Source organism: Schistocerca cancellata, chromosome 11, assembly GCF_023864275.1.
Source record: "Schistocerca cancellata isolate TAMUIC-IGC-003103 chromosome 11, iqSchCanc2.1, whole genome shotgun sequence".
NCBI classification, from domain to species: Eukaryota; Metazoa; Arthropoda; class Insecta; order Orthoptera; family Acrididae; genus Schistocerca; species Schistocerca cancellata.
In genome coordinates this window covers 21,351,934-21,379,754 of record NC_064636.1, presented here as the reverse complement: position 1 = coordinate 21,379,754, position 27,821 = coordinate 21,351,934, and the positions used below count along the sequence as shown (strand labels likewise).

At 41.4% G+C, this 27,821-nt stretch overlaps 1 protein-coding gene and 3 non-coding genes across 4 annotated transcripts in view; 3 read left to right on the top strand and 1 right to left on the bottom strand.

Annotated features, from left to right (window-relative positions):
* The window catches only part of LOC126108671 (basement membrane-specific heparan sulfate proteoglycan core protein), a 761,963-nt gene that overhangs the window by 710,424 nt on the left and 23,718 nt on the right, over nt 1–27,821 (top strand). Inside the window, exons 72-78 of the mRNA XM_049913980.1 lie at nt 1,716–1,884; nt 9,205–9,350; nt 10,752–11,011; nt 11,668–11,894; nt 23,285–23,436; nt 25,555–25,755; nt 26,525–26,737. Of these exons, the coding sequence (XP_049769937.1) occupies nt 1,716–1,884; nt 9,205–9,350; nt 10,752–11,011; nt 11,668–11,894; nt 23,285–23,436; nt 25,555–25,755; nt 26,525–26,737 (1,368 nt within the window). The remainder of the gene's footprint in view (nt 1–1,715; nt 1,885–9,204; nt 9,351–10,751; nt 11,012–11,667; nt 11,895–23,284; nt 23,437–25,554; nt 25,756–26,524; nt 26,738–27,821) is intronic.
* On the bottom strand, nt 14,164–14,238 carry Trnat-ugu (transfer RNA threonine (anticodon UGU)). The gene has a single exon. It is a non-coding gene; the product is annotated as a tRNA-Thr (tRNA).
* On the top strand, nt 14,288–14,362 carry Trnat-ugu (transfer RNA threonine (anticodon UGU)). The gene has a single exon. It is a non-coding gene; the product is annotated as a tRNA-Thr (tRNA).
* Nucleotides 14,727–14,801, top strand: Trnat-ugu (transfer RNA threonine (anticodon UGU)). Its single transcript has one exon. It is a non-coding gene; the product is annotated as a tRNA-Thr (tRNA).

Genomic DNA, 27,821 nt, shown 5'->3' with positions numbered 1-27,821 from the left:
TCAAAACCCAAGCATCAGCAGGAAAAGTCATGTTGATGGTGTTTTGGGATGCTGAATGTCCAGTTTTTTGTGATTATATCGAAGAGCAGCATACAATGAACAGCCAATACTACTCTGATTTGCTTTTAAACAAGGTGAAGCCAGCCATGAGAGAGGGACGTCTTGGATATCAGAAGAGAGGTGTGATTCTTGAGCGAGACAGTGCACATCCTCGTATTGCTCAACCAACCCATGAAACCACCAACAAAATGTACTGGGAGGTACTGACTCATCCCCCATACAGTCCTCATTTAGCACCTAGTGATTTCCATTTGCTTGGTGCACTGAAGGAGGCATTATGTGGGAAGAGGTTCCAGAACAACGAGGATATGAAAAAAGTTTGTGGGAAATTGGTTCAAACATTAAGATAAAGAGTTCTTTGCAGCCAGAATAAAAAAGCTTGTAGCCCATTGGAACAAGTGCATAAATGTTCAAGGGTACTACATTGAAAAGTATTGTTTTGTAAAAAGAAGCGGTTTTTTTTTCTCCAGATCAATTTGTCTCTTTAATTATTGAATGATCCTTTTAGAACACTTGAAGCATTTAAAACCACCATCTTAATTTTTCTCAGTTTTTTATTAATCCAGTCTCAAAACTTTTTGAACTGGTGTATTTATATTCACTGCCCAAACTGATGTTGCTTAGCATTAGTTGGGAAGGAAGTGAGACTGGGTTGTAGCATATCCCCAGTGTTATTCAACAAGCAATATAAGAACCCAAGAAGATATTTGGACTGGGAATTAATGTTCAAGATGTAAAAAGTTCAATGTACTGATGAGGCAACAAGAAAACTGGAAAAACAGTTGGACAGAATAGATATTGTCTTGAAGAGAAGCTATAAGATGAACATCAACAAAACTAAAACAGGGTTAATGGAATGCTGTCAAATTGAATCACATGTTTCAGACAGAACTAAATTTGTAAATGAGGCACTAGTAATAGTGGATGAATTTTGATATTTGGACAGTAAAATAACAGAGGATGGCTGAGGTAGAGAGAATATGAAATGTAAGGTGGCAATAGCAAAAATGGTGTTTTTGATAAAGAAAAATTTTTTAACTGCAAATTTCAATTTTGGGAACAGTTTTTACTGGTGATATTTATCCAAAGTGTAGCATTGTGTGGCAGTGAAATGTGGACAGTTGAGAAGAGAATAGAAGCTTTTGAAGGAAGATCAGATGGGTAAATAAGATAACTAATGAAAACGTGCTGGATTGAATTGGGGAGGAAAAAAATTTTATAGCATAACTTGATTAACAAAGGGGGTCAGTTCATAGGACACATCCTGAGGCTGTGAGGAATTAGTAATTTGGTAACGGAGGGAAGTGCGGGGAGCTAAGAATTGTAGAGGGAGACCGAGGCTTGTTCAAGTTCAAGTGGATTGCAGTAGTTACGCATAGAGAAGAAGAGACTCGCACAGTATAGACTAGTGTACAGAGCTGCATTAAACCAATCTTCAGACTGGAGACTGCAACAGATGTTTGCATGAAACTGTGAAAAGCAATCACGAAAACAGTTTTCAGGTGTAGGTAATTTCAGGTAACTCAAATGCTTTTGGGAGGAAGGAGAATAAACACCGAAGGTAAATTTGAATCCAGCTTTTAGCTGACACAGAAATCATAACACGAAGACGAGGAACTGTAAGCAGTGAATCGAATGAGCTCTGTTTCCGACAGACGCTTGCGGACCAGGACGGTGCCACGTGGACGACGAGAGGGGCCAAATATGTTTCTGCCCGTTCGGACGCATGGGACCGAGGTGCGAGCGGGAGGTGAGCGTGCGCACACCCATGTTCAACGGGGAGGCCTACCTCGCGTACACCACCCCTGCGAGGGCGACTTCCAAGTAAGTGCTGTTCTGGAAATTTCGTATAGCATCTGCACTCCATTAGACTACTGACTTTTGTACATGTTGAGCATACTTTAAAGACAGGTAACTGAGAAGATATGCACTAAAGTGTGGTGGCAGAATTTATGTACAAAATTAGACGCCCCTATATCAGCAGCATTTTTCATCACCAGATTGATTGTTTTTGTTTCTGCAGGAAATAATTAAATGTTTATTATGTATATTGGCTCTGAGGAGCATTCCAAGTATAATTAAATTGTGTTATAACATATAAATTAATTTTAAACACAGTAAAAGAATATTAAATTAATTATAATTAAAATAAAATAATTATTATACCTAATATTTTGTTAACAGTTCAAGATATTGAAATGAAGTTCTCAGCAAATGATAGTAAGTTGGGAGTGGGGTGGGGGTTACATAATTTTGTTATAAGGCTGAAATGATGTGGGAAACTTGCGTTGTCGTTCAAGGCAAAATCTTAATGGAAGTGATTTCCCTTCCTCCAACCTATTGAATTGTCAGGTGTGTTATACAGATGACTGAGATGATTGCTAGTGCAGTGTAGTGTTGGGTCAGTGTTGTTAAGGATGAAGGGAAGGTGGGGGGGGGGGGGGGGGTGAAGCCTGATGTTGGCACATAGCCTACACTTTTCGAATGCTTCTAAGGGGGCCACCAAGCTTTATGCCCCCGCCTGGCTGGTAGGTCACCATTAGTAGTTTCACATGCTCTCACTTCATGAGACACTGCAGAGAGCTTATGAATTTAACACATTGACTGCCACAGCCAAAATGAGTTAACTGGCCCAGAAGTCACATTAAGTGGTTCATGCAGTTCGATTTGTCATCTCATTTGTCTGTATCATCGAAGCCTTTTTTTCTTTTTTTTTGTGGAAAAATGGAGCCTGTGAGTTATCTCACAGTTGGCATTTGGAGCTTGGAAGTTCAGCTCAGACACCAACTGCGAGATAACTCGTTGTCAACAATTGGTCACCGGCTCACGTATTTTGAAGCTTGTTCGACAACGCAAACTGTGTCTTTTGTCGTAACTATGTCTTTAGTGTTCAGTCTTCATTGTAGGTGTTTCACTGACATTTGTCATTATCTTTGTTCAGTTTTTCTCATAAAATGGCTAGTAATAGGAGGAAACTGAGTCATGAAAAACTATTAGATGGCCGAAAAAGCTTGCTCTACACGTAACGGAAATAAATCAGATCGCTAGCTTTTGGAGAAAAATTTGTTCGGGCATTGATTAGAGATAAGATTCCACACACCCGAAAGAAAATCAGAACAGATGGCACCTTTCATTATTTAGAGGCAGTACCCACCACCGAGATAAAAGTGTGGCCAACAGATCTGTGAAGACTGTGCGTGCAACAAAAGATACTACCTTAGTCCCATTTGTGAAGAAAGGCCAGTTCTTTGCACGGAAGAATGCTTCGAGATATATCGTCGATAAAAATAAAACTTTATTTTCGTTACCATTAGTGAGATGAAGTATACATTTTATGTCTACAGCTAAAATATTTGTTTGAACTTCTGTATGCACTTTTTTGTTAGTTTATTCCAAGTGCAAAAGTAAAAATTCTGTTCCACCACGCCCACACGATTTACTGTACGTGTCACTGACTGCAAGTTGGACATACTTGTGACAGATGTTTTCGTACCTGACTGTATGCAAAAACTCATTTCCAGTGGCCAGGTCATCCAGGTACGAGATAACTTGCAGTTGGCAGTCAGTGTGTTAATGGAGGGCTTTGGTGCAGCAACTTTACGCCACCACTTGCCCTCCCTTTGCTGGACAAACACTGGCAGTGAAAACTGTCCACCACCAGGATTTGAATCGACGAACCTCCGATTCCAACACCACTGCAAAAGTGTGTGTTAGCAGTGTCAGCTGCAGAGACTATGAAATGTTCATTTCATAAGAATCACAGCGGACTCAGCGCATTTCTTGGATACACTAGCAGAAAGTTTCTGTGCTAACACTAACAGACATTGAATCGGTGCACTGAACTTTCCAAGAGCTTTCAGATAATTGTTAAAAAAGTATATTGTCCGTTTTGAAACAGTCATAGTTGCTTCAATTTTTTCTTTACTTATTGGACATACGCAGAAATCCATCGAGTCGTCTGACACCTTTCCTACTCACTCACCATTTCATGGTCCAGGTTCCAGATGTTGTTATCTTAGTAGGAATTCTTGTGTGTTCCCAAAGAATTCAAAATAATAGAAAAATTTCATCCTGCTCAAATTTATTTGTGATATTATTTCTTGTGTCTTTTTTCTCAAAATTTGTTAATTTCGCCTCAAATAGCTGCCAGTTTCACCTCAAGTAGCTGCCATTGTTCTCATCGTTCCTTCCTTTAGTGGGTCGTAATTTACATTGAGATGACAAAAGTCAGGGGATCCTCCTAATATGCTATGGAGGCAATTGTCAAACCTCCTTTTGCACAGGTAGTGCAGCAACTTGACCTGGCGTGGACTCTACAAGTTTTTGGAAGTGCCCTGCAAAAATTTTGAGCCATTCTGCCTCTATGTCCGTCAGTAATCGAACTGTTGCCCGTGCGAGACATTGGGCGTGAACTCACTTCTCGATTACGTCCCGTAAATGTTCGACGGGATTCGTGTCGGGACGATCTCGGTGGCTAAATCGTTCGCTCGAATTGCCCAGATTGTTCTTCAGACTAATTGTGACCCAGTGGGATGACATGTCGGGCGATCTCAGTGGCCAAATCGTTCACTCGAATTGTCCAGAATGTTTTTCAAACTTAAGGGAATAATTGTGACCCAGTGGGATGACATTGTTTGGAACGTGACATCCGTGAATAGCTGCAGACGGTCTCCGAGTAGCTGAACATAGCCATTTCCATTTGGACCAAGGGACATGTAGAAACACCACCAGCTTGCACAGTGCCTCGTAGACACCTCGGGTTCACGACTCCCTGAGGTATGCACCACACTTGGACTCTACCATCAGCTCTTACCAACTGAAATTGTGACTCATCTGACCAGGCTGTGGTTTCCCATTTGTCTAGAATCCAACTGATATGGTCACAAGCCAAGTAGAGGTACTGCATGCTGTTAGCACAGGCAGTCGCATTGCTCATCTGCTGCCATAGTCCATTTCACTGCACTGCCCTAATGGCCACCGTGTGTCCCACATTGATATCTGTGTTATTTCACTCAGTGTGCTTGTATGTTAGCACTGACAATTCTACACAAATGCTGCTGCCGTCAGTCATTAAATGAAGGCCGTTGGCCACTGTGTTGACTGTGGTGAGAAATAATGCCTGAAGTTTGGTATTCTCAGCACACTCTTGTCACTGTGTATCTCGGAATATTGAATTCACTACCGATTTCCAAAATGTATTTGCCTGCAACTACCATTCCGCGTTCAAATTCCTGTCGTGCAGCTGTAATCGTGTCTGACAGCTTTCGAAGTGAATCAATTGCAAACTCTCACAATGATGGGAGACTGCTCAGTTTTGTTATTATAGTACACTTTCTCAGTGAAAAATATGGTGTCGAGCAGACCAATTTGTAAACTGTATTTTATAGTATATTCAGTCCATCTACTAAACATGTGCACAGTTAGTTTTATTGTCTAATGAATCACTGGGTAGTTGTTGAAGGGTTTTTGTGGCTGAATACATCATCAGTCTTAGAATAGTGTAAATCTTTTTCCTTCCATCATTAAGGCCCTGTAGACACCTCAAACAGTTCATCAAACATAACTAGTTTATCCTATTATTTGGCAGTGTGTGGTCTTATTTGGCATATTTGTCAAACATAGGCCGTCACTGAAAGTAAATTTGAATGGCGGTGGTTTTGACTAAGATGTCGGATATTGTTTGTGTTGTTTTCCCACATATGTTTAGTGAGAAAGCATTTTTATTACAATTTATTTCACTATATCACGAGTTTCTGCAATTGCAAAAACTACGATAAAAAGTGTGCATGGATAAAAAGAAGAGAACACTGGCAATTACCAAAACAGTAAAGGCGTTGAGTCTTTCCCAACCGTCTTACACAGGAAGGGGTTAAGAAGAAAATAGATACTATACACGTGGCATAAAGCGGGAGCGCAGTAAATGAAATAAATAAAAGTTGGTAATCAGCAGGTTCTAAACGTAATTTTTCCTTTCACAGATTCTCATGGGTGTATTTATCTGTCAATTTCAATGGTTCCCTCGGCCAGCATCATGTTTTCTTTTTCTTCTTTACATGCAGTGCTAAAGTCTTTGTTAGAAATGCTTTTTTTGCATTGATAACCATTCCCACTAGTTTAAAAATGTGACGGCTTTCCAGAAAGTAACACGCTTTCGTCTTTCGTGGCGGTGGGTGAGACTACGGCGACTGTCTTGGTGCCATAACGATCCTACACTCAGTAGGCATCCAGCAGTGGTAGCATATTGTCTGTCTCTGCCACTTTGCTTTCTGTGACATGTTAAAATGTGCACTGCAGTAGAAAATTCCACCACTTGTGAGGTGCAATCTGTTGTTAGATTTTTGTTGGCAAGAAACTGCAAACCGATTGAAATTTATAGTGACATTTGCAATGTGTACAGAAAACGAATAATCAGTGAAAATCGAGTGAGGCAAGTGAGCATTAATTTTAAAAATGGCCGTACCTGTGTTCACGATGAGGACCACAGTGGCAGGCCCAGCTTTGTAACTGAAAAGCTGGTGATGAAAATCGACAACAAAATTTATGAAAATCGTCATTCTGCGATTACAGGAACTTTCGCAAAATTTTCCCCAAATTTCACCAAGTTTGGTGCACAAAACTGTGGCGGAGGAGCTCGGTTACCACAAATTTTGTGCTAGGTGAGCTTCCAGGACCCTAATGGAAGACCACAAGGAACAAACAGGCAGCAACACTGACCTCCCTCAAAGATTATGAGAAAAATTGTAGCAAAATTGCCAATCGTATCGTAACTGGGGATGAGACTTACGTGAAGTGTGTCAGTTGTGAAACAAAAAGGCATCATTGGAATGGGCACATACATATTCTCTTAAGAAACCAAGGACGTTTTTGCAAACACTGCCAGCAAGAAAGATCACAGGTACTGTGTTTTGGGACTGTAAGGGAGTGATTCTCATTGATTTCCTTGAATGTGCACAACAATTAACTCAGAAGGGTATTTTCAAAAACTGAAAGAGTTAAGGTGGGCAATACAAAATGAGCGTCGGGGAAAAAATCAGCTCAAAAGTTAGGTGCCCCCCAAACAACGCACGTCCACGTACATACAGCCAATCGTATCTGAGAGCTGGTGTTGGGTTTTGGATGGGAATTATTTGATCAACCACACAGGCCAGATTTGGGACTAAGTGACTATCATCTCATCCAAGCAATGAAGACGTGGTTTGCTACATAACATTTCGATACTGATGCTAAACTGCGTGCCAGTGCTTGCAACGCAGATGGCAGATTTCTGCAGAGACGGTATTGAAAAACTTGTGCTACAGGACAATAAGAGCTTCAGTTTGAATGGCAATTGTGTAGAAAGACAGCTTAAGACGTCTCTCTACTCACTTAAGACATCTCTTTACTGCCAACAGAGAGCAACACCCTCGTTTGTCACAAAGCGTCTCTCTCTCTCTCTCTCTCTCTCTCTCTCTCTCTCTCTCTCTCTCTCTGCAGTGTATGTTATAAACATTTACTCTTACTTCCTGCTTTTCTACGCACTTTTAAAAACATGTTTCATCTGGTTACTGCTAGAAACTATTCGCATTTTCTCTGGAGATGCAAATCGCACTACTTTTGAACAGAAATTGTATGAAAAAAAATATGCAAAAAAAAATGTTCCCTTACAAGATACATCATTAGCAAAGAGAACAACAATATTTCTGCTGCCTAACTTCATAGTGTTTTTGTCTTGCATGCTGGTTTTGCTGTTGCAAGTGGTTTATTTATTGACTGTAATTTTTTACTTGTAGTTCACCATTGCTATTTGAGTTTACATTCTCTCATTTGGAGATAGTGAGTGGATGTGTAGGCAGTAGAAAATGGAGTTCTAAGTGGAGAAATCGGAACATTTCTGATGTAGTCTTCTGTTTGATTTCAATAGAGGGGTGACAGCAATGTAGGCAGCCAGAAACATTTGCACCGTGTATGGAGTTAGTGCCATTGGACAGAGCATGGCAAGAACAGGGTTTTCTCGATTTGAGGAGGATCGTTTTGACTTTAGTGACTCTCCACAGTCAGCAAGATTTTCGGGATTTGATGAAGATCGTTTAAAGGCATTAATCCCCAATGATCCGTATCAGTGTACTTGAGAACTGGCAGTTTTGACAAACTCTGATCATTCGACCATCTTACGACGTTTGCACCCGATGCGGAAGGTTCAAAAATCGAGTGTATAGGTACAGCATATAAGCCAAAATTACAAAAATCAGCACGTGGTCATATGTGGGTCACTTATTTCTCATCATCAATTGGCTCATGAACAGCGTCAACCATTCCTATTCGGTATCATTACTGGTGACAAGAAATGGTGCCTTTATGCGAACATAGGGAAAAGAAAGACATGGATGAGGCCAAACAAAGCAGCAACTCCCAATACAAACACCTGCGCACGTCCACAAATAGATGTTACGCGTCTGGCGGAAAAGCAACAGTGTGGTATCCTATGAATTGCTTCCCCAAATTGTAACCATTACCGCTGACATTTATTGTCAACGGCTGAGACATCTTGTAGACACAGTCCGAGAACAACGATTAGGAAGGTTGTGTGAAGTGATCCTACTTCACGATAAACTCCACCTGCATCCTGCTAGACTGACAGGGAAAACGGTATACAGGAGTTGGGTTGGGAAGTCACTCCAAACACACCTTATTCAAGTGGTCTTGCACCCTCATATTTTCATCTTTTCGAACAGTGTTTAAGGAACTTCCTTTCCAGATAAAAAAGCACTCCAAACGTGGCTCGACGAGTTCTTCGCCTCAAAAGCATGTGATTTCTACAGTTGCAGAATGGCAAAGTTACTCCTGCGTTGGTAGACTGTTGTCAATAGTGAGGACAACATATTATTGATGACTAAAGTCTCTGTTATGTGTATCTGTTGTGTTTATTAAACTTATGGAAAAATGCTACGAACTTATGGACCAACCCAGTAACAAGAGCTAGAGTAGATGCGATATCAATCAAGTGTGGCGCACCTTCAGTGATTGTGTCCCATTCTGAAGGTGCCGTTACATCGTGTACAACTCCTGGGTATACTCGCTGTCCTTATATTCTTTGGTTGAGACCAGTTATTCAACGTGTAAAAGTGATTTTCCATCATCCCACTAATTTGTGATTTTCCAATGCAGACTGATAGTGTCCATCAAGTTCCGACCAGATGACCTCAATGACGGCATCATAGCATACAGTGGCCAGTCGACAGACGGAAGGGGAGACTTCTTCGCCATCGTCATCCACAACAGGACTGTCGAATTCCGCTACGACACCGGTGCAGGTATGTCGTGTGAGGTGTTTCCAATATTTTCACATAGTTTTGAATGTATGTTTGTATAGTGAATGTGGCAGTACTATTATATGTATCACATTGTTTTATTAAGAAAATTAGTTCCAAACAGAGGATGAATATGCAGAGTGTCACTGAAGTAGTTTTCTTGCTGTGTCAGTAGTGTGGCTTGCCATAATTCCAAAATCTGTAATTCATCATCAGGAAGGGATGAATATTCTCGACCTGCTAGTATAAATTAACAAGCAGTGCAATAGCATGCCAGACAGGGACGTGACCCATATCCGATAGAGTCCACGTGACAGATTAACGTCTGTGGCCTGGTACACCATTGTTCCTGTCTGAATGTGGTTTTCAGGCAGTTTTCCGCACTTATTGAGGCACATACTTGGCTGGTCCTCTATCTCCATTTCGGAAAATATGATATGCAAACAATTAAAATATCGATAATACACAGAACTAACTTTACGGGATTCACAGACAGGTGGTGGATGTGAATCCCCTCCCTTATTGATGTCTGTGATGACAGTAAGGGCATCCACCCACAAAAGTGAAACACTAAAAATAAATTTACCAAATTGTGAAAACAGTGGACGCCATATGACAGCATAAATTCTAGCAGTAGGAAAGAAAATAATTTTAATTTTCTTTATTTATTTCTGGGAAAATATATTCCTAATACAGGAGGTTATCAGTTGTTCCTTTCTGGGCTCTTTAGGTTGGTGTCATATCACCTATTAAAAGATTTTGATAATAGTGGTTGCTAAACCTTCATTCCGGCCTGCATGCTATAAATTATTTCATTATTTTACCATAGAATATCAACAGTAATCGTCTTTAGCTGCATATTAACACGATTCTTAATGCTCGAGTATTACTGCACATGGTATATACGGCCCAGGAAAATCCCAGGAATTTTTTAGAATTCTGAAAATTTTTCGTTGTTTTAGTTTTCAGTTAAATTTTTATTGTTTTGACTGGTAAGAACTAATGCTCTAATGCAGAATACTACTGTGTCCCACTATTGCAGCAATAAAACAGAAACAAGAGAAAAATAAATAAATAATAAAAATTAAGTTGCAAAGGAAATGTGCTATTTACAACAACAAAGCACACTGCACACACAATCATTGCCAACAGCAAAATGTGTCAAAGGCACTAGGACAAAGACTACGTAATACCGACGAGCGTGACGTCACAACTATTTACATTTTCGTCTTCCCCCTTCCCCGTCCCTTAGTTATCTAAATTTACCCAACAGGATTTCAGGAAAACTATATCACCTGTCTTCCAATGATCCTCAATTTGGTAGTGACCAACCACATTCTCTAGGATGTGAGATGTGTAGAGGTGATCCCCCAGGAAGTCGTAACATTTGCCGCTCGTCTGCAGGACTGAAGGTACTGCGCAGCCGGCACCGGCTGGTGGCCGGCGAGTGGACGTCGCTGACGGCGCGCCGCGACTACAAGGAGGCGTCACTGACTGTCGCCGAGGACCGGCAGACGCGGCTCGAGAGTGCCGGTGGGCGCGGGGCTGCCAACCGCGGGCTCAACCTGCGCACGCCGCTCTTCCTGGGAGGTGTCAACTGGGCCGCCATCACCGTGTCACAGAACGCTGCCGTAACGCGCGGCTTTGTCGGCTGCATCTCTGAAGTACGTTCAAAACCACTTCACTGTTTCTCTCACTTTTCCATTGTATAACTGCACAATAAGGTGAAAATGAGGGCAGGTGAATAAAATATTTTTTGTCTTAAAAAAGTCACATATTACACCGTGTAACACTGTAAGTTGCCATTAAGAGTTCCTTGATAAGTTACTAGTTCCATTCATCACTGGTTTCTAGCACAGCTAGGGTTATAGTGGACTACAGAGCTAGGGTTATAGTGGACTACAGAGACATTAAAAGAAGAGCGCGTTATCAAAAAGCCAAGAATGGAAAATCTGGGATGTAAAAACATTATGAGTTAGAATAAATTGCTAGCATCATGTAGAGGAGGTGTTGAACAGTGGACAGGCCTATATAAAAGTAGACTGTTTTAGGGTGTCTGTCTCTTGCTCAGTACCTCTCTTTGTGAGCAGCAGTCTGTTCTAATTTGTAATGTTTACATGTCTCGTACACAATTTTAATGGGCATTCTTATCAATTACATGAAATTATTTACTCTACGAATGATATCAAAATGACTGTAGATGCTCCGAATTGCTATATTTCAATGGGAAGTGATCTGTGATTGTGGATCTCCATCAGTGAAGTTCCTCTTCTAGTACCAACAAAACAAGTAACCAACTGCCAAATTGTTCCCCTGACAGCTGAAGGTGTCCGGCCGGACGGTGGATCTGGTGAACGCATTGGTGGAAGCGGCAAACGTGGAGGAGTGCGTGGACCGAACGCCACCTCCGACGGCCAGCGACGAAGGCTTCGGCCCGACGGCCGTAGGTGGCTGCCGCGGTGACATGAACCCCTGCCACAACTCTGCACGTTGCATCGAGGTTCCTGGCTCTGGTCGCTACTACTGCGAGTGCCCACCGGGATACACGTAAGCCATCCTTCTACTTTCTTATTGCTGTGCTGGACGAGCTAGCTCCGTTCGGGGGCACTCTTGCATCTCTGATGTGCTCTGTGATCTGTAATATGGGACAGATGCACTTGGCAAAACATTTTGTAAATACTGGTTTTGACTCTGAAGGTATTGCATGTATTGGGTTTAACTTCGACATGCCAATGCATCTTAACGTCAACTGTCCGGATAATATGGAGTACATTTAGAACTCAGATTGGGCACATATATTGACCTGTACTGAGATCAGATGGGGCTAACTCTGTTTACCGAAACTGTTCGTCATAAATAAAGGTTTTACAAATGCGACCTTGGCTGAGAAATTGCCTTTCTTCAAGCTGATTACCTTTTTCATGTGATACAAGCATTCGTATTTGATTTCTCGTTTACAAATTAATCTTGGCTTTTATAAATTAATCTGAGCATTTATTGGAAGTCGGACCCACCTTTTAGTTGTAGTGGTATATTTTATGTTGAATAGCTTTGATGAACCAATCCTGCAGTGCCTAATATGAGAACACTGTTCAACCTACTTTTCACCAGTTTCAATAGGTGGTGTTTTAATTGAGATATAATTTGTATTCATTGTTTTGAGAGGTGGTAGTGTGGACCAAAGCAAGGAGAAATGGCCAGTAAATATGGGCTGTAAAATACATACCTTAAGAGCTATGAGCACTTGTTCATCTTTGATACTGTGAAACACATCTCTTCTGCTGCAAGCTCTCGACTGTTATAAATGGCCTACAGCGGGCAGTAAACAAATAACACATTTCTCTATAGTGTCCCTGGATACTGCACACAGTTAACATTTGTTAGTGTTGTTGCTGCAAACTGTATGCACAGTTCTTGTTAACTGCAGTGCATATATTACATCAGTCACCTGAAACAATTTGTGACATTACTGATTTCTCCGATAACCAACCATTTACGAAAGAAATGAACCACTATCGTGAGGAGGGCAGTATGAAGTAAAGAAACATATGTGTATCAAACACAAATTTGCATATATTTCATATGTTTTACAAATACTGTACATACCCAATGTAAAGCATTCATTTGCTATTAAAGTAGCCTTACAGTTCATGAAAACAAGTCCAAAATTGACTTTTGCTTCAGTGCTGAGACATACTTTTTTGCCAATAAATCATGCACACCTGTAAAACACAGTAACAGAACAACAACATACTTTCCTAGTTTTTCAGACCATTTAATAGCCATATCGAGGCAGCGAAAAACTTTCTCGCCGGATGGTCTTTTTACAGTACAGTTGTCGCCTTGCTTTACCTCATCATCGGAAGGGTCTCAGTCATCCAAAGACTTTGTCATCCATCATTAATGGATACCTGGGGTCATCAACATCATATTCTTGCCAGTCTTGATTTATTTCCTGCTCACAAGTTTTCAAGCACGAAGATTCTTTAATCAAGCCAGTCAGTTGTGATACAAATTGGCTGTTTGGTGGGCCTTCAGTTCCAGTGATTAGCTCATCTGATGGAAGGAGCTTATCCTAACCTTTTCCTTGGGCAATGCTTCTTTGTACTCAGCACCCTTCAAGTTATTTCGAGCATACATTTGTTGAAATCTTTGTCACATCTTCCCCAGTCAGAATCATGCACAGCAATGCATTTTTATAATAAAGCTTTCAGTTATCTCCTGATGCATTTGTTGGAGGACAGAAGTAACATTGGGGGGAGGAAACTTTAAATTTAGAAAATTCAGGATGAAATAATGACAATATATATATTATGAAAATGATAATTACTGCTCACCATATAGTGGAGATGTTGAGTCGCGGACAGGAACAACAAAAAGACAACTTACACTTACACAAGATTTTGGCCAGAAGGTCTTCTTCTGAAATAGACAACATACATATACTCATTCTACATCTGCACCTGTATCTATACTAGAAAGTGCATGGCAGAGGGTATACCCCAGTGTACTAGTTATTAGGGTTTCTTCCTGTTCCCTTCACATATGGACTGCAGTGTGCAGTAATTATTCTAATCTTATTCTCACAATCCCTATATGTGCAATATGTAGGAGATTGTAGTATATTCCTTAAATTCGGTTCTTGAAACTTTGTTAATAGACTTTCTCAGGTTTGTTTACATCTATCTTCAAGTGTCTTCCAGTTCACTTCCTTTAGTATCTTTGTGACATTCTCCCAATTGAAATGATAATTAAATGGACACCATAGCTGCAAACAGGCGTTGATGTACTCCATTGGGGACATGTTGAAAATGTGTGCCCCGACCGGGACTCGAACCTGGGATCTCCTGCTTACATGGCAGACGCTCTATCCATCTGAGCCACCGCGGGCACAGAGGATAGTGCGTCTGCAGGGACTTATCCCTTGCACTATCCTCTGTGCCCGTGGTGGCTCAGATGGATAGAGCGTCTGCCATGTAAGCAGGAGATCCCGGGTTCGAGTCCCGGTCAGGGCACACATTTTCAACATGTCCCCAATGGAGTACACCAACGCCTGTTTGCAGCTAGGGTGTCCATTTAATTATCATTTTATTTCTAGCAAAGCTGCATGGTTATCCATGGTAACTGTTCTTTCGGGAACAGATACCACCGTCATATATAGTTAAAATATGGCTTCCCGGCCATTGACCTTCTTGTGCGAACGCACACGCTATGCCCGAACTCGTACAGGACTTGGTAGATTAATCTGCCACGAGTAATGAGTATGATGGCAAACATCTATTAGGCGCACTACGAATGTAGTGGTGTGGACATGTTGGGAATGTGGATCTCACGGGGAGCGTGCAAGGGATAAGTCCCTGCAGACGCACTATCCTCTGTGCCCGCGGTGGCTCAGATGGATAGAGCGTCTGCCATGTAAGCAGGAGATCCCGGGTTCGAGTCCCGGTCGGGGCACACATTTTCAACATGTCCCTAATGGAGTACATCAATGCCTGTTTGCAGCTAGGGTCTCCATTTAATTATCATTTCATTTCTAGCAAAGTTGCATGGTCATCCACGGTAACTGTTCTTTCAGGAACAGATACTACCGTCATATATATATTCTCCCAATTGTTATGCTGCCCTTCTCTGTATATGTGCTGTTAATCCTATTTCCTATGGGTGTAAGCAATCTCCTGTATAGACAGATTGCACCTCCCCAGTATTCTACCAATAAACTGAAGTCTACCACCTGCTTTACCCACGATTGAGCCTATGCGATTATTCTGTTTCATATCGCTACAGATTGTTACACTTACAGTCCCTGGCCAATTTATTAGACACCGTACAGTTTTTAAGCAAATTTTGATTTATGTCTAACAAAATTTGTTTTTGTAATACATAAATTGTGATAACATGATTATGTGTAATCTAATTCATAACTAAGGTGATATAACCAACAAATAAATAAAAGTAGTATTTGTTGAAATTATTTTATTTAAATAATTACAAAAAATTAAAACATTGTGAAAGTGAAAACATTAGTTGTAATATCTTGTTGAACTAGCTTGTGCAGCTGTGAGAGCCTTAATACGACGTAGCATACAGGACTGTACTGTGTCCTGCATTTGTGGATGATGGTATCACACGTGGATGATCTTCTCTAAGAGCTATGTTTTTGTTGTGATGTCATCTTTTAGCACCTACTACTTGATCAATTCCCATACATTTTCTAGGGGGTTCATGTCGCGACTATTACCCGGCCAGTCTAACAGAGGGATATTTTGTTCCTTCAGAAAGGATTTAACTTACCTGGCTGTGTGACAGGGAGCTCCATCCTGCATAAAAATTCTCTAATTCTCATTCTCTGAGCTGTGGTATTAACCGTTTTTGCAGGACTTCCTTGCCTCATTATGCCTTTAACCATGTAAAGACATCCTGTACTATTGCCACAGATGACAGACCAAATCATCACCTTAGTTGCGTGTTTTACGGTCCGAATAATGCAGCCAGGATGAAATTTTTCTTCTGTTTGACGGCGCACATACTGAGATTTGTTAAATAAAATATCAAGTGTGCTTTCATCGCTGAAGCATACCTGTAAAAATCAAGAAACATAATTAGTGTACTATGAATAAATGTACATAGGTTATACCAAATCGTAAATAATAATTTTAAAGTTAAATTACCAATCTCCAGAAGTTCACATCCTTATCACACCACTGTTTAGCCTACTTCAGATGCTTTGCTTTCATTATGGCTGTTAACTTTGTTTTTCTGGCAGGTCAACAGCCTTTGAAATCAATATCCTTCAACATTCTGCGAACAGTGAATTCAGATGCATTCACATTAGCCTCTTCCAGTTGAGATTTTATCTGTTTCGTTGTTGCAAATCTGTTTTCTAGGCAAATTTTTTTGAGTAATCTTTATGACCTTGGGGTGATAATTAGTTTTCTTCCACATTTATTCTTCCTTCTGGGGCTCAATTCTTCGCCTGAATCAGTTTTCTTCTTTGTACGCCTCACGCTAGCTTCTGACATTTGCAACCTTCGTGAAATTTCCCAATTGGAATACATGTTCGTATTAATGAGGGCTTTGGCCTCAGCTATTTTAAATGGTGAAATGTAATAAGTGCCCTGAATAACAGTCATAAATTTTCCAATTAATTGCATTAAATATAGTACTCAACATGTAATTATTACAAATAACATTAACAGGGTGTATACGACCCGGGACAACCGGGAAATCCGGGAAAAACCCGGGAATTTTTTCATCCGGGAGAAAACCGGGAGAAACCCGGGAATTTTTCGGAATTCCGGGAATTTTTCATTGCTTTAGCTTTCAGTTAAATTTTTGTAATTTTGACTGCAGAATTGATTCTCTAGCAAAGAATGTTATTGTTTCCTGCTACTGGAGAACGATACTGCAGCAATAAAATATGAACGAGAATGAAAAAAATAAATCTTTAGTGGCAAAGGAAAAGTGCAATTTACAACAACAAAACACCGTGCACGCACAAGCGTGTGCAAATAGCAAAAATATGTCAAAGGCCGTAGGGCGCAGACTGTAATTCTTCGTAACAATAAACTGCTTGCTATGAGCATGACGTCACAACTGTTCACATTAGGTTCGTTTGACCAGTCTGTTGCGCATGCGCATTTGATCGCGTATAAGCAGTACCTTCTCCCGCTACTTGAAGTTTGGCTGTTAGCTGTATCGGTAGTAGCAGCAAGCAGCCAGATGCAAACGAGAAAAATTTTTCTCGCGTGCCATAGCTGCCAGATTCGCGCTTTCACAGAGTTGTAGTGGTGAAGGGGTTAGTCTCCACGTGACCCGTGTTTACGTTAAGTGATTTCGCTGCTTATCTTCGTGTACAGCTCTCACGTCAAATGAAAACAAAACGGATTTCTGTGGCCGGGAGCTATCAACTGAATTAAAATACATTCACATAATTACGGAGGGCAAAAATTTCAATTTTCTGATTTTATTTTATTTCCAAGTTAGGAGCAGTCAAGCATTAATCGCCTTGCAGAACAATGAAGTTATTTTTGCAAGTTTACTAAAGAAATTTGGCTTTATTAATCTTTCCGCTGAAGAAATCATTTTATTTGAAACGAAGTGTTTCATTCTACAGTATTGGCTAGTTCCAACTGTTCGCTGAATTTCAAGTGCAATTTCAAGTGCACGTTATCATCTTCTGCCATGTATGGCATTATGCCACAATAAAGAACCAAAAATGAGATCGTAGAGTACTGGTACTCCAAGAAAATTTACATCCCAAAAGCCACACTGAAAAACTTAATATCAGATGGGACCTACTTCATTGTGAATCTGGAAAAAGCCAATTTGCACTTCAAGCCGAACTATGCATTTTAGTATGGTTCACGAAATTCCAATGCTCTTTGGAGTACCCTCTGATGCCCTGTTTCTTTTATGGTGTAATGTAAGCTCTCTTAGTGCTCTATAAACACGAACATGCGGGCTTCCTACACCACTGCAGTTGCACACGCACAATAATGCCTGTTTTCTGGCGCTCTCTGGCAACGGGTATATTGAACCTATTTCTAACAGTCTCCGGATAGTACTACAAACGGTGGTTAGAAAAGCGTTACTTTCAAAGTAAATTTCTTTTTACGCAAGATGAAATAAGTTACGTGTGAGAAAGTGGGATGGATATCTAAATCATAGAGCGTTCGAAACTGAACAGTTTGAGAACCAGCCACTTACAAGAATTTCGAGCCGAGCCGAGACATTAATGTCATAATTTTAAATTTACTGGCACAGTTGTGTGATGTATCTTAAAGTATAACACACGCAAAAGAGATCAATATTACATGTGAAAGCTTAACTTCTGTTGTAGCGTGTTAATCTTAGAGACCAATATAATATGTGAAAGCTTAGCTTCTCTTGTAGTTATACGGTACTGTGTACATTAATGTAAACCGTTAACTTTTCCTCTTGTGTGTTCGCGCTATGTAACCAGTGATCTTGCTATTGGCTGACTATAACACGTGTCCTATGCTCTGAATAGCTGCTGTCATCGGCTGGCGAGACCTCGTGGCTTGAGATACGACTCGCTTACAAAAGGACATCGCAACCTCGGTTTCAACGCTCTGGAAACTAACGCGCTGTGTTTGGTGCAATTCGAATTTATACTTTCGTAATGCGAAAATATGCAGCGTATATGTTGCTGCAAATCAAAGGTCCTTCCAAAACTTCTCTCGTTTTTTTAATTAAAAGTCTCTCCATACTTCTCTCCCCCATCATTTCTTTTTTTCCCGGAAGTTCTACGCGATTGTATAAAACGTTAACCATTCAAAGGATTGATAAGTTTTGCAGTTCCGAGGGAAAATCTACTGAAAACCTACTGTCACTTAACACGGAAAAAGTGTATATTCGCCCGGAAAAAAGCATATTTTTTAAACGGGATATCCGGGAGAAATCCGGGAATAATCCGGGAATTTTTTTTCCTTGTCCCCGTATACACCCTGATTAAAAATGTGCAGTGGTCTAATAATTTGGCCAGGGACTGTAGGTATTTGTATGAGATGGCCGATTTCAACAGAGTCTCATTGATATTATAGGATACTGCGGTTCTTCGTTTCGTGAATTGCACAATTTTACATTTCTGAATGTTTAAAGCAAGTTGCCAATCTTTGCACCACTTTGAAATCTAATCAAGATCTGACTGAATATTTATACAGCAGCTTTTAGTAGTAATTTATTATAGATAACTGCATCATCTGCAAAAACCCTATTACTATTAATATTATCTGAAAAATCATTAACATACAACATGAACAGCAAGTGTCCCACACACTTCCCTAAGGTACACCCAAAGATACTTCTATGCCTGATAATGACTCTCCATCAAGAGAACATGCTGTGTACTCACTACCAAAAAGTCCTCCATCCAGTCACAAATTTCGCTTGATACCCCATGTGATAGAACTTTTGAGAATAAGTGTAGATGTGGTACCGAGTCAAAGGCTTTTCAGAAATCAAGAAATATTGCATCTACGTGGTTACTTTGATACAAAGCTTTCATTATGTCATGTGAGAAAAGTGCGAGTTGGGTTTCAAGTTATCGATGCTTTTGGAATCTGTGCTGATTGACATTGAGGAGGTCGTTCTGTTCAAGATCCCTCACTATGTTTGACCTCAGAGTGTGTTCTAACATTCTACAATAAATTGATGTCAAGGATATTGGATGGTAGTTCTGTGGATCATTTCTACTACCTTTCTTGTAGACAGTCGTGACCTGTGCTCTTCCCCAAGAACTGGACATTGTTTTTCGTTCAAGGGATCTACGATAGATTATAGTTAGAAGACGGGATACCTCAGCTGCAAATTTAGTATAGAATCTGACACGGATTCCATTGGCTCTGGAGCTTTGTTCAGTTTTAAGGATTTCAGCTGTTTCTCAACGCCACTGACACTAATACTGACGTCATTCATCTTTTCAATGTTATGAAGATTATACTGTAATTCTCCTGCATTTTCCTTTATAAATGAACATTTGAAAACAGAGTTAAGATTTCTGCTTTTGCTTTGCTACCCTCAATTTCAGTTCCTGTCTCATTTGCTGGGGACAGCACACTATCTTTGGTGCCACTAATAGCCTTTACATATGACCAGAATTTCTTTGGGTTCTATGGAAGATCGTTTGACAATACTGCAGTGGTCATCGAAGGCATCATGCATTCCTCTGTTGACAGCATACCTCCACAGCTGAGACAAGTTTTTATTTCTTAGTTACCTCAAACATAAAATTAAGCCATGGCCCTTCAAACTTGGAAAAACCAACAACCACAAAATAAACATAACCTTGGGAGCTTTGAATGTGAGAATCTGCTAATGGGGGCATGCCTTTTACAAAACTGTATTACTTCAGATTAACTAAATACAAGAGCGGTCTGAAAAGTTCTTGGCCTGATAGTGAAAACATTAATTTATGCTTTCGAAGAAGTTTTATTTTTCAACACAATCTCCTGTAATATTAATGCATTTTGTCTATCCCCTCTCTAGTGCTGCAAAATACCCATCTAACGTGGCAGTGGCTTCTCAATTGAATGAAATGTGCAGAACAGTGGGGAATTTCCTCAGTTTTGAGAATAGATGGAAATCCTAGGGAGCCAGATTTCGAGGGAGAATGTTTTAACACTTCACTAAGCAAATCCCTCGATTTCCCCATTATCAAGATACTTTTGTACATTGTCCTGATGGAAGATGATGTTTTTCTTCTTTAAGCTGGGTCTGTTTTCATAAATGCTTGTGTCCTGTTTCATTAGAAGTTGAGAGCAGTATTCTCCATCTAAATTTACCTTTTCCAAGACAGTCAATCAAGAAAATTCCTGTCGTATCCAGAACACCGAGGCGATGATCTTTACCGTCAATGGCACTAATCTTGCCTTTCTTGGAGCTGGAGAAGCGGATTCTATCCACTGCATAGACTTCTGTTTGGATTTGGGTGTGTAATGGCAAATTCATGTTTTCATCCTCTATAACATATACACTCCTGGAAATTGAAATAAGAACACCGTGAATTCATTGTCCCAGGAAGGGGAAACTTTATTGATACATTCCTGGGGTCAGATACATCACATGATCACACTGACAGAACCACAGGCACATAGACACAGGCAACAGAGCATGCACAATGTCGGCACTAGCACAGTGTATTTCCACCTTTCGCAGCAATGCAGGCTGCTATTCTCCCATGGAGACGATCGTAGAGATGCTGGATGTAGTCCTGTGGAACGGCTTGCCATGCCATTTCCACCTGGCGCCTCAGTTGGACCAGCGTTCGTGCTGGACGTGCAGACCGCGTGAGACGACGCTTCATCCAGTCCCAAACATGCTCAATGGGGGACAGATCCGGAGATCTTGCTGGCCAGGGTAGTTGACTTACACCTTCTAGAGCACGTTGGGTGGCACGGGATACATGCGGACGTGCATTGTCCTGTTGGAACAGCAAGTTCCCTTGCCGGTCTAGGAATGGTAGAACGATGGGTTCGATGACGGTTTGGATGTACCGTGCACTATTCAGTGTCCCCTCGACGATCACCAGTGGTGTACGGCCAGTGTAGGAGATCGCTCCCCACACCATGATGCCGGGTGTTGGCCCTGTGTGCCTCGGGCGTATGCAGTCCTGATTGTGGCGCTCACCTGCACGGCGCCAAACACGCATACGACCATCATTGGCACCAAGGCAGAAGCGACTCTCATCGCTGAAGACGACACGTCTCCATTCGTCCCTCCATTCACGCCTGTCGCGACACCACTGGAGGCGGGCTGCACGATGTTGGGGCGTGAGCGGAAGACGGCCTAACGGTGTGCGGGACCGTAGCCCAGCTTCATGGAGACGGTTGCGAATGGTCCTCGCCGATACCCCAGGAGCAACAGTGTCCCTAATTTGCTGGGAAGTGGCGGTGCGGTCCCCTACGGCACTGCGTAGGATCCTACGGTCTTGGCGTGCATCCGTGCGTCGCTGCGGTCCGGTCCCAGGTCGACGGGCACGTGCACCTTCCGCCGACCACTGGCGACAACATCGATATACTGTGGAGACCTCACGCCCCACGTGTTGAGCAATTCGGCGGTACGTCCACCCGGCCTCCCGCATGCCCACTATACGCCCTCGCTCAAAGTCCGTCAACTGCACATACGGTTCACGTCCACGCTGTCGCGGCATGCTACCAGTGTTAAAGACTGCGATGGAGCTCCGTATGCCACAGCAAACTGGCTGACACTGACGGCGGCGGTGCACAAATGCTGCGCAGCTAGCGCCATTCGACGGCCAACACCGCGGTTCCTGGTATGTCCGCTGTGCCGTGCGTGTGATCATTGCTTGTACAGCCCTCTCGCAGTGTCCGGAGCAAGTATGGTGGGTCTGACACACCGGTGTCAATGTGTTCTTTTTTCCATTTCCAGGAGTGTAGAATCAAAAAGTCACTTCTTTTTTTCTTAACAAAATGCACCAAGCACGTTTCAGAAAGTGTTGTGTGAATGCGTCCGTGATCCCCAGTGAGCACGCTTGGCACCTGTCTTGTTCAAAGTTTTCTCTCATTCAGTTTCAGGTGCAAGATGTGACCAACACATTCCTTCGACATCCTTAGAGTTTTAGGAATTTTCACACAACTTTATATGCCGATCTCCCAAAATCGTATCACGCATTTTGCCAACGATTTCCGGTGTGCTCGTACTTTTCAGATGTCCTCTGCGTGGATCATCTCCGACGCTTTCATGCCCACATTTAAACTCTAACTCCCCTTTTTTCTCACAGGAGAAATTGAAGGTGAAGTGCTACCGTACACATTTACAGGCCGCAAATGAGTTTCGGTCGGTCTTAAATCTTCTTTTACACAGAATTTAATCACTGCATGATACTGGATTTCTTTTTATTTTTTTATTTATTCTGTTTTTAACACTATGCTCACAACTGTTTCAAATGACTGCCCGTTGTCAACTGCTGCGTGGAATGATTTGCAATTTCACATCTACTAACACATGTATAACATAAAGGGGAATAATGACGCAAGTAGTGTTGCGATCTCTGGGCGAGGCTGATAACTTTTCAGATGGCCCTCATATTTTATAGCAGTGGGAAATACGCATTGTAATGTATGAAACTAATATACAGGATGCATATTGTGCATTACTGGGACACTGATCAGGGAACAGACTGTAGTGGGGAAATGAGGTTGGGGTGGGTGGGACATGTGGTCATCTTTGGTAAGCCTGCAAAGGATGCAGAATCACCTCAATGTACCTCTGACATGCAGAAGGCAGGAGGTGTTCTCTACGCAGCAGTGAACATCGAGTGATTGATGACGACACTTCGATTTGGAGTCCGAATCGATAATTCGTTGTACTTTAGAAACTTAGCGGAGTAGCCTTTAGTGCTCGTCACACGTATTTGACTGTTAGCAGCGGATTTTCTCAGTGGGCTGTCTTTGCAGGGGAACGAACTGCGAGACAGCACTGCAGGACCAAGAGGACGCGCTGTGCCGCTCACTGCGGCCGTGCCAGAACGGCGGCTCCTGCGAGACACGCGGCTCCACCTACCACTGCCACTGCCCCATTGGCTGGACCGGAACCAACTGCCAGCAAGGTACATTAATAGCACTCTGTCCTCATTACAAGTCCTGTTACATTTTTTTTTTTTTTTTTTTTTAGTTACGTATTTCAGCGTCATGTTACTCGAGTGGTATCGTTACTGGTTTTGACTTATCGCTAGCGAGGAAACCTTATTGACTGGCCCATTTCAACTTTCTCAATACTTTCAGAATTTGAAGAATAGGGCACGGACATCGATTTCTAAAGCAGTTTGGCACAATTCTTTCTTTCTTATAAATTGCCTTTGGAGCGTAGAATATTTTAGAGTGCTGCTAAGTGTTAACATACAAGTAAATCCCCCATTATTCAAAGAATTGAACTCACTGTATAAAACAGCTTCACACTTCTTATTACTTAACAGATGTGTTAATTTCTAAATATTTGACATTAAGCAAGGAGGTGAGAAAAAGTTTGGAAAGGATTTGAAATTACGTGTAAAGTTTGTCGGAAGGTGCTAAGTGCTCTTGGGTAATTAGCACGCATGAGCTACTCTGCCTCATAAGTATACACAGTTTCTAACCGTAATATTTGCCAAAAGGCTTCTCCTCATAAAAAACAGACTATAATAGTAGGGAATGTGAACATAGACTTCTTAACTAATACAAGGGTTGGAACTTTACTCACAACCGATACAAAAAAGTTACATGTTTTCACCTGTTCCTGTCGTTCGGAGTAGTCGCCAGTGTTGTGTAGAACCTGTTGCCAGTGATGTGGAAGACGTAGTATACTGTTAGCAGAGCCTGTTCTGTTGATGGTGTGAATGGAGCGGTCTAAAGTTATGGTGATCTCGTTTACGACTGTGTTGGTGTTATCCTAACGCATTACTTTCCTCCACGGCAGACCGTCAATGCACAGCATTACTGTTTGTTTTTGGTGCATCACATGCGACCAGCTTTGTGAAAGAAGCAACGTCACTTTCTCCACAACCCACCCGTCATTTTGCACGCCAATGCGTGGTCACATACAGCGCAAGCTGTGGCTGCTCTGTTCAGTCGATGGGACTGGGAAGTACTGTACCATCCGCCATACTTCTCGGACTTAGGTCCTTGTGACTTTGATTTGATTCTGAAGATGAACATATTAAGATATTGTTGTGTATAATTTATGTTTACTTCTAAATTTTTAAATGTTCTTGTGTTCGTAAACTATGTCCATGACTGTTAAGTTATTGTGGAAAAATAAGCCATTTGTTTTTTTATTTATCATGAGGCTATACCTCTTAATGAGCAGATTAGGACAGTAATTTTAATCTTTAAATTCGGTCAATAATTTTATGAAATATTGAAAATCAAGTTTTTGTTGTCGCTGGAAAACTGCAAGTGTAGTGTCAATCTTTTGAGCAGTGTAATGTTGCTTGTTCAAATCTCAGTAGTAGCAGCACTGCCCTCTTTCTCCTTCTCCTTATTATTAAATGGAAATATAACTTGATTATTATTCGCACGAAGATCATAGTATTCACAATAAATAAATATTTGGTACAAAAATGTGAAACATCGAATAGAAAATAAAATATTTGCCAATTTCTAGAAACTGAACAGTATTATTGATTCCCCACCCTCACTGCCCAAAAAGAGACAGCGAGAGAAAGCCATTTTGCACGTCTGTATCATATTTTAATATTTTTCCATACCAATAATAAAAAAAATAAAATAGTGGTATTTTTTACTAAAATTTATGAGTCAGTAGTTGCTAATTAAAGTTGCCATTTGTCAGTAAATATTAAATTTAAAAAAAAATGAAGTTACTAATAGGGAGGTTTGGAAGATTCATAATTTCCCTAATTTTGTAGGCTTCTGAAAATGACAAATTAATTCATCAGAACAGGTGAAATGGAATAAAAATATGTTTTCAACTGACAGCTGAATTTTATTCAGACATATGTACTACAGTTGCTGAAAAGTTATAGCTACAAATAAAATAATAAACAACCTAATCTTCAAAGTATATTTCATTTCATTTTTGCTGAGATTGCATCACAGTGCTTTAGGAGATTGATGTCAGGGCACTTATCTTTACGTTCTGTAAGCACGACAAAAATCAAAGAGGGCTCGTCGATAAAGTGCTCTCGTAAGAGAACGTATGACGACAGCACAGCTTTCTCCATCTCTTGCAGCTGCCGATTTCGAGACGGAGGCGGGCTTCCAGGGAGACGGCTGGGTGGAGCTGCCGGGCCGGCTGATGGCGCACAGTGATCCGCACCAGCAGGAGCAGCTGACCGTAGAGTTCTCGACGACGCAACCTGACGGCATCCTCTTCTGGCACGGCCAGGAACCGGAGGCCTCTGGACGCGGACAGGACTACCTCGCTCTAGCAGGTTGTTCATTTGTTCAGCTAAAATTGTCGCACTACAGTTCCGTGTAACAGCTTTATTGTCGTTTTTTCGGTCTTCGGTCCAAAGACTGGTTTGCCGCAGCTCTCCTCGTGGCTGCACAAATACTGCAATCTACATCCACTTGAACTTTCTTACTGTAGTCTTCCCTCAGTCCCACTCCACATTTCTTACCTCTGAACCTCCTCCCCATTACCTAGCCGACATTTTATTGACGCTCAGGACATATCCTGTCAAATGATCACTCCTTTCAGTCAATTTGTGCCATCGGTGTCTTTTTCCATTTCAGTTTACTGCCTCATCTTTACCTACCCAGTGTATCTGTGTAATCTTCAGTATTCTTCTGTAGCACTGCATTGCAAAAGTTTCCACTCTCCTCTCTTCTGAAATGTTTGTCGTGCTTCTCTGACTTCCATATAAGACAGATATCGTCAGAAAAGTTTTCCTTCTCCGAATCTTTGAATGCGATATATGTGTCCTTTTTTCCAAAATCTGCAGTATATTTAGGGGCTGCAGTGCTAAAACTGTTTCTCAATTGTCTGTTTATTCCAAAACCAAACTCGTGCTTCCCTAATATACTGCCAGTTTTTCTTCTTATTCTCTAAAGATCTCTCTCGAGTGTCCAGTAACAGAATGGTATCAGATTGATTTGTCATTTCACTTTGTTGCCGACACAGATTGTCTTTCCTAGAAGTGTAAACAAATAACACACACTTTGTCATTATCACGTTAACCCGGTGCTGTGTTTTGACAGTTGTGAATGGCAGCCTGGAGCTCAGCTACGAGCTAGGTTCGGGCCCGGCGCGCATTCGCTACCCGCTGCGAGTGGACGACGGCCGGACGCACACGGCCGTGGCGGAGCGGCAGGCCACGCAGGGGTCGCTGTCTGTCGACAACGGGACGCCCGAGTACGGCGAGAGCGGAGGCCTGCGTGCCATGCTCAACACCGACGGCAGCATCTATGTCGGTGAGTTGTTGTGCACCCGGGTGCACGTGCCTCGGAAATTAGTACAGTGGCCACGAGTTGAAAAGCAGACTGCCATCATCTTTTGCTACCACATTATTATGCTTAGAACTTCTGGTGTCAGAATACGAGCAATCACAATACTACACATCAGAATTTGTGAAGGAAATAACCACGCAGTTTGTCTTTTTCCGAATGAGAATACAAAAACACCATTGTTATGTGTGCCTATCCGTTATTCCTGTTATTAATTATTTATTTCATCAGCAATCTCTTAGTGCAGTACAACAAGCTGGTATAAATCGACAAACAAAAACTGGACATGAAACAAAAATTAAACAAGTGCAAGTACGACTTGTGCTCTGAGGGTTCCATACAAACTAAATATGTACTATCCTATTATATTGTTAAAAATTGATTATTTTCATTGTTAAACTAAATACGTATATAAATAGTTAACCTATAGGTTTTGATGAGTGAGTTTGCAAGCATCAAACTATGTGACGTAAATGACATAAAATTCAATTTGATACCTCATCCTGTTGTTGAGATGGAGGGGTCTTCAAAGATGGACAGACAGACGGACAACGAAGAGATACTAAAAGTGTTCTGTTTTTACCGATTGAGATACAGAATTGTAGGAGACCTTTGCGGATAACCTTGCAGGCCAAAGGTACAGAATCAGCTGTCAGCCAGATAAACCTCCTTCACAGAATATCAGAGAAAGCAGGCCTGCCAGTTTCGACATCCTAAATAGAATGAATGACGTATATCGTAGGTGCCTCCAAATCATTGAACACAGATTTTGGAAAACTTGACAAAGTTAAAAAATCTAAATACCTCAGAGAAATCATTCAAACTCAGCTGCTCTATCCTGTAGAGCTGGTCAGAGTCAGCACAAGGAGGTGATTGTACACACATCAAAATAAGTTTTGCATCACCTGGGTTCCCAGAACTCCTGAAGGTAGACATTGACTGTGGATATTGTATCACAGACACAGTCCCTTTGACTGTTCAGAGAAGCCATTAAACCCACCCAAAGATGTAAACAACCATGCGTGAGCAGCGCCTATTAGACAGAAGAGGT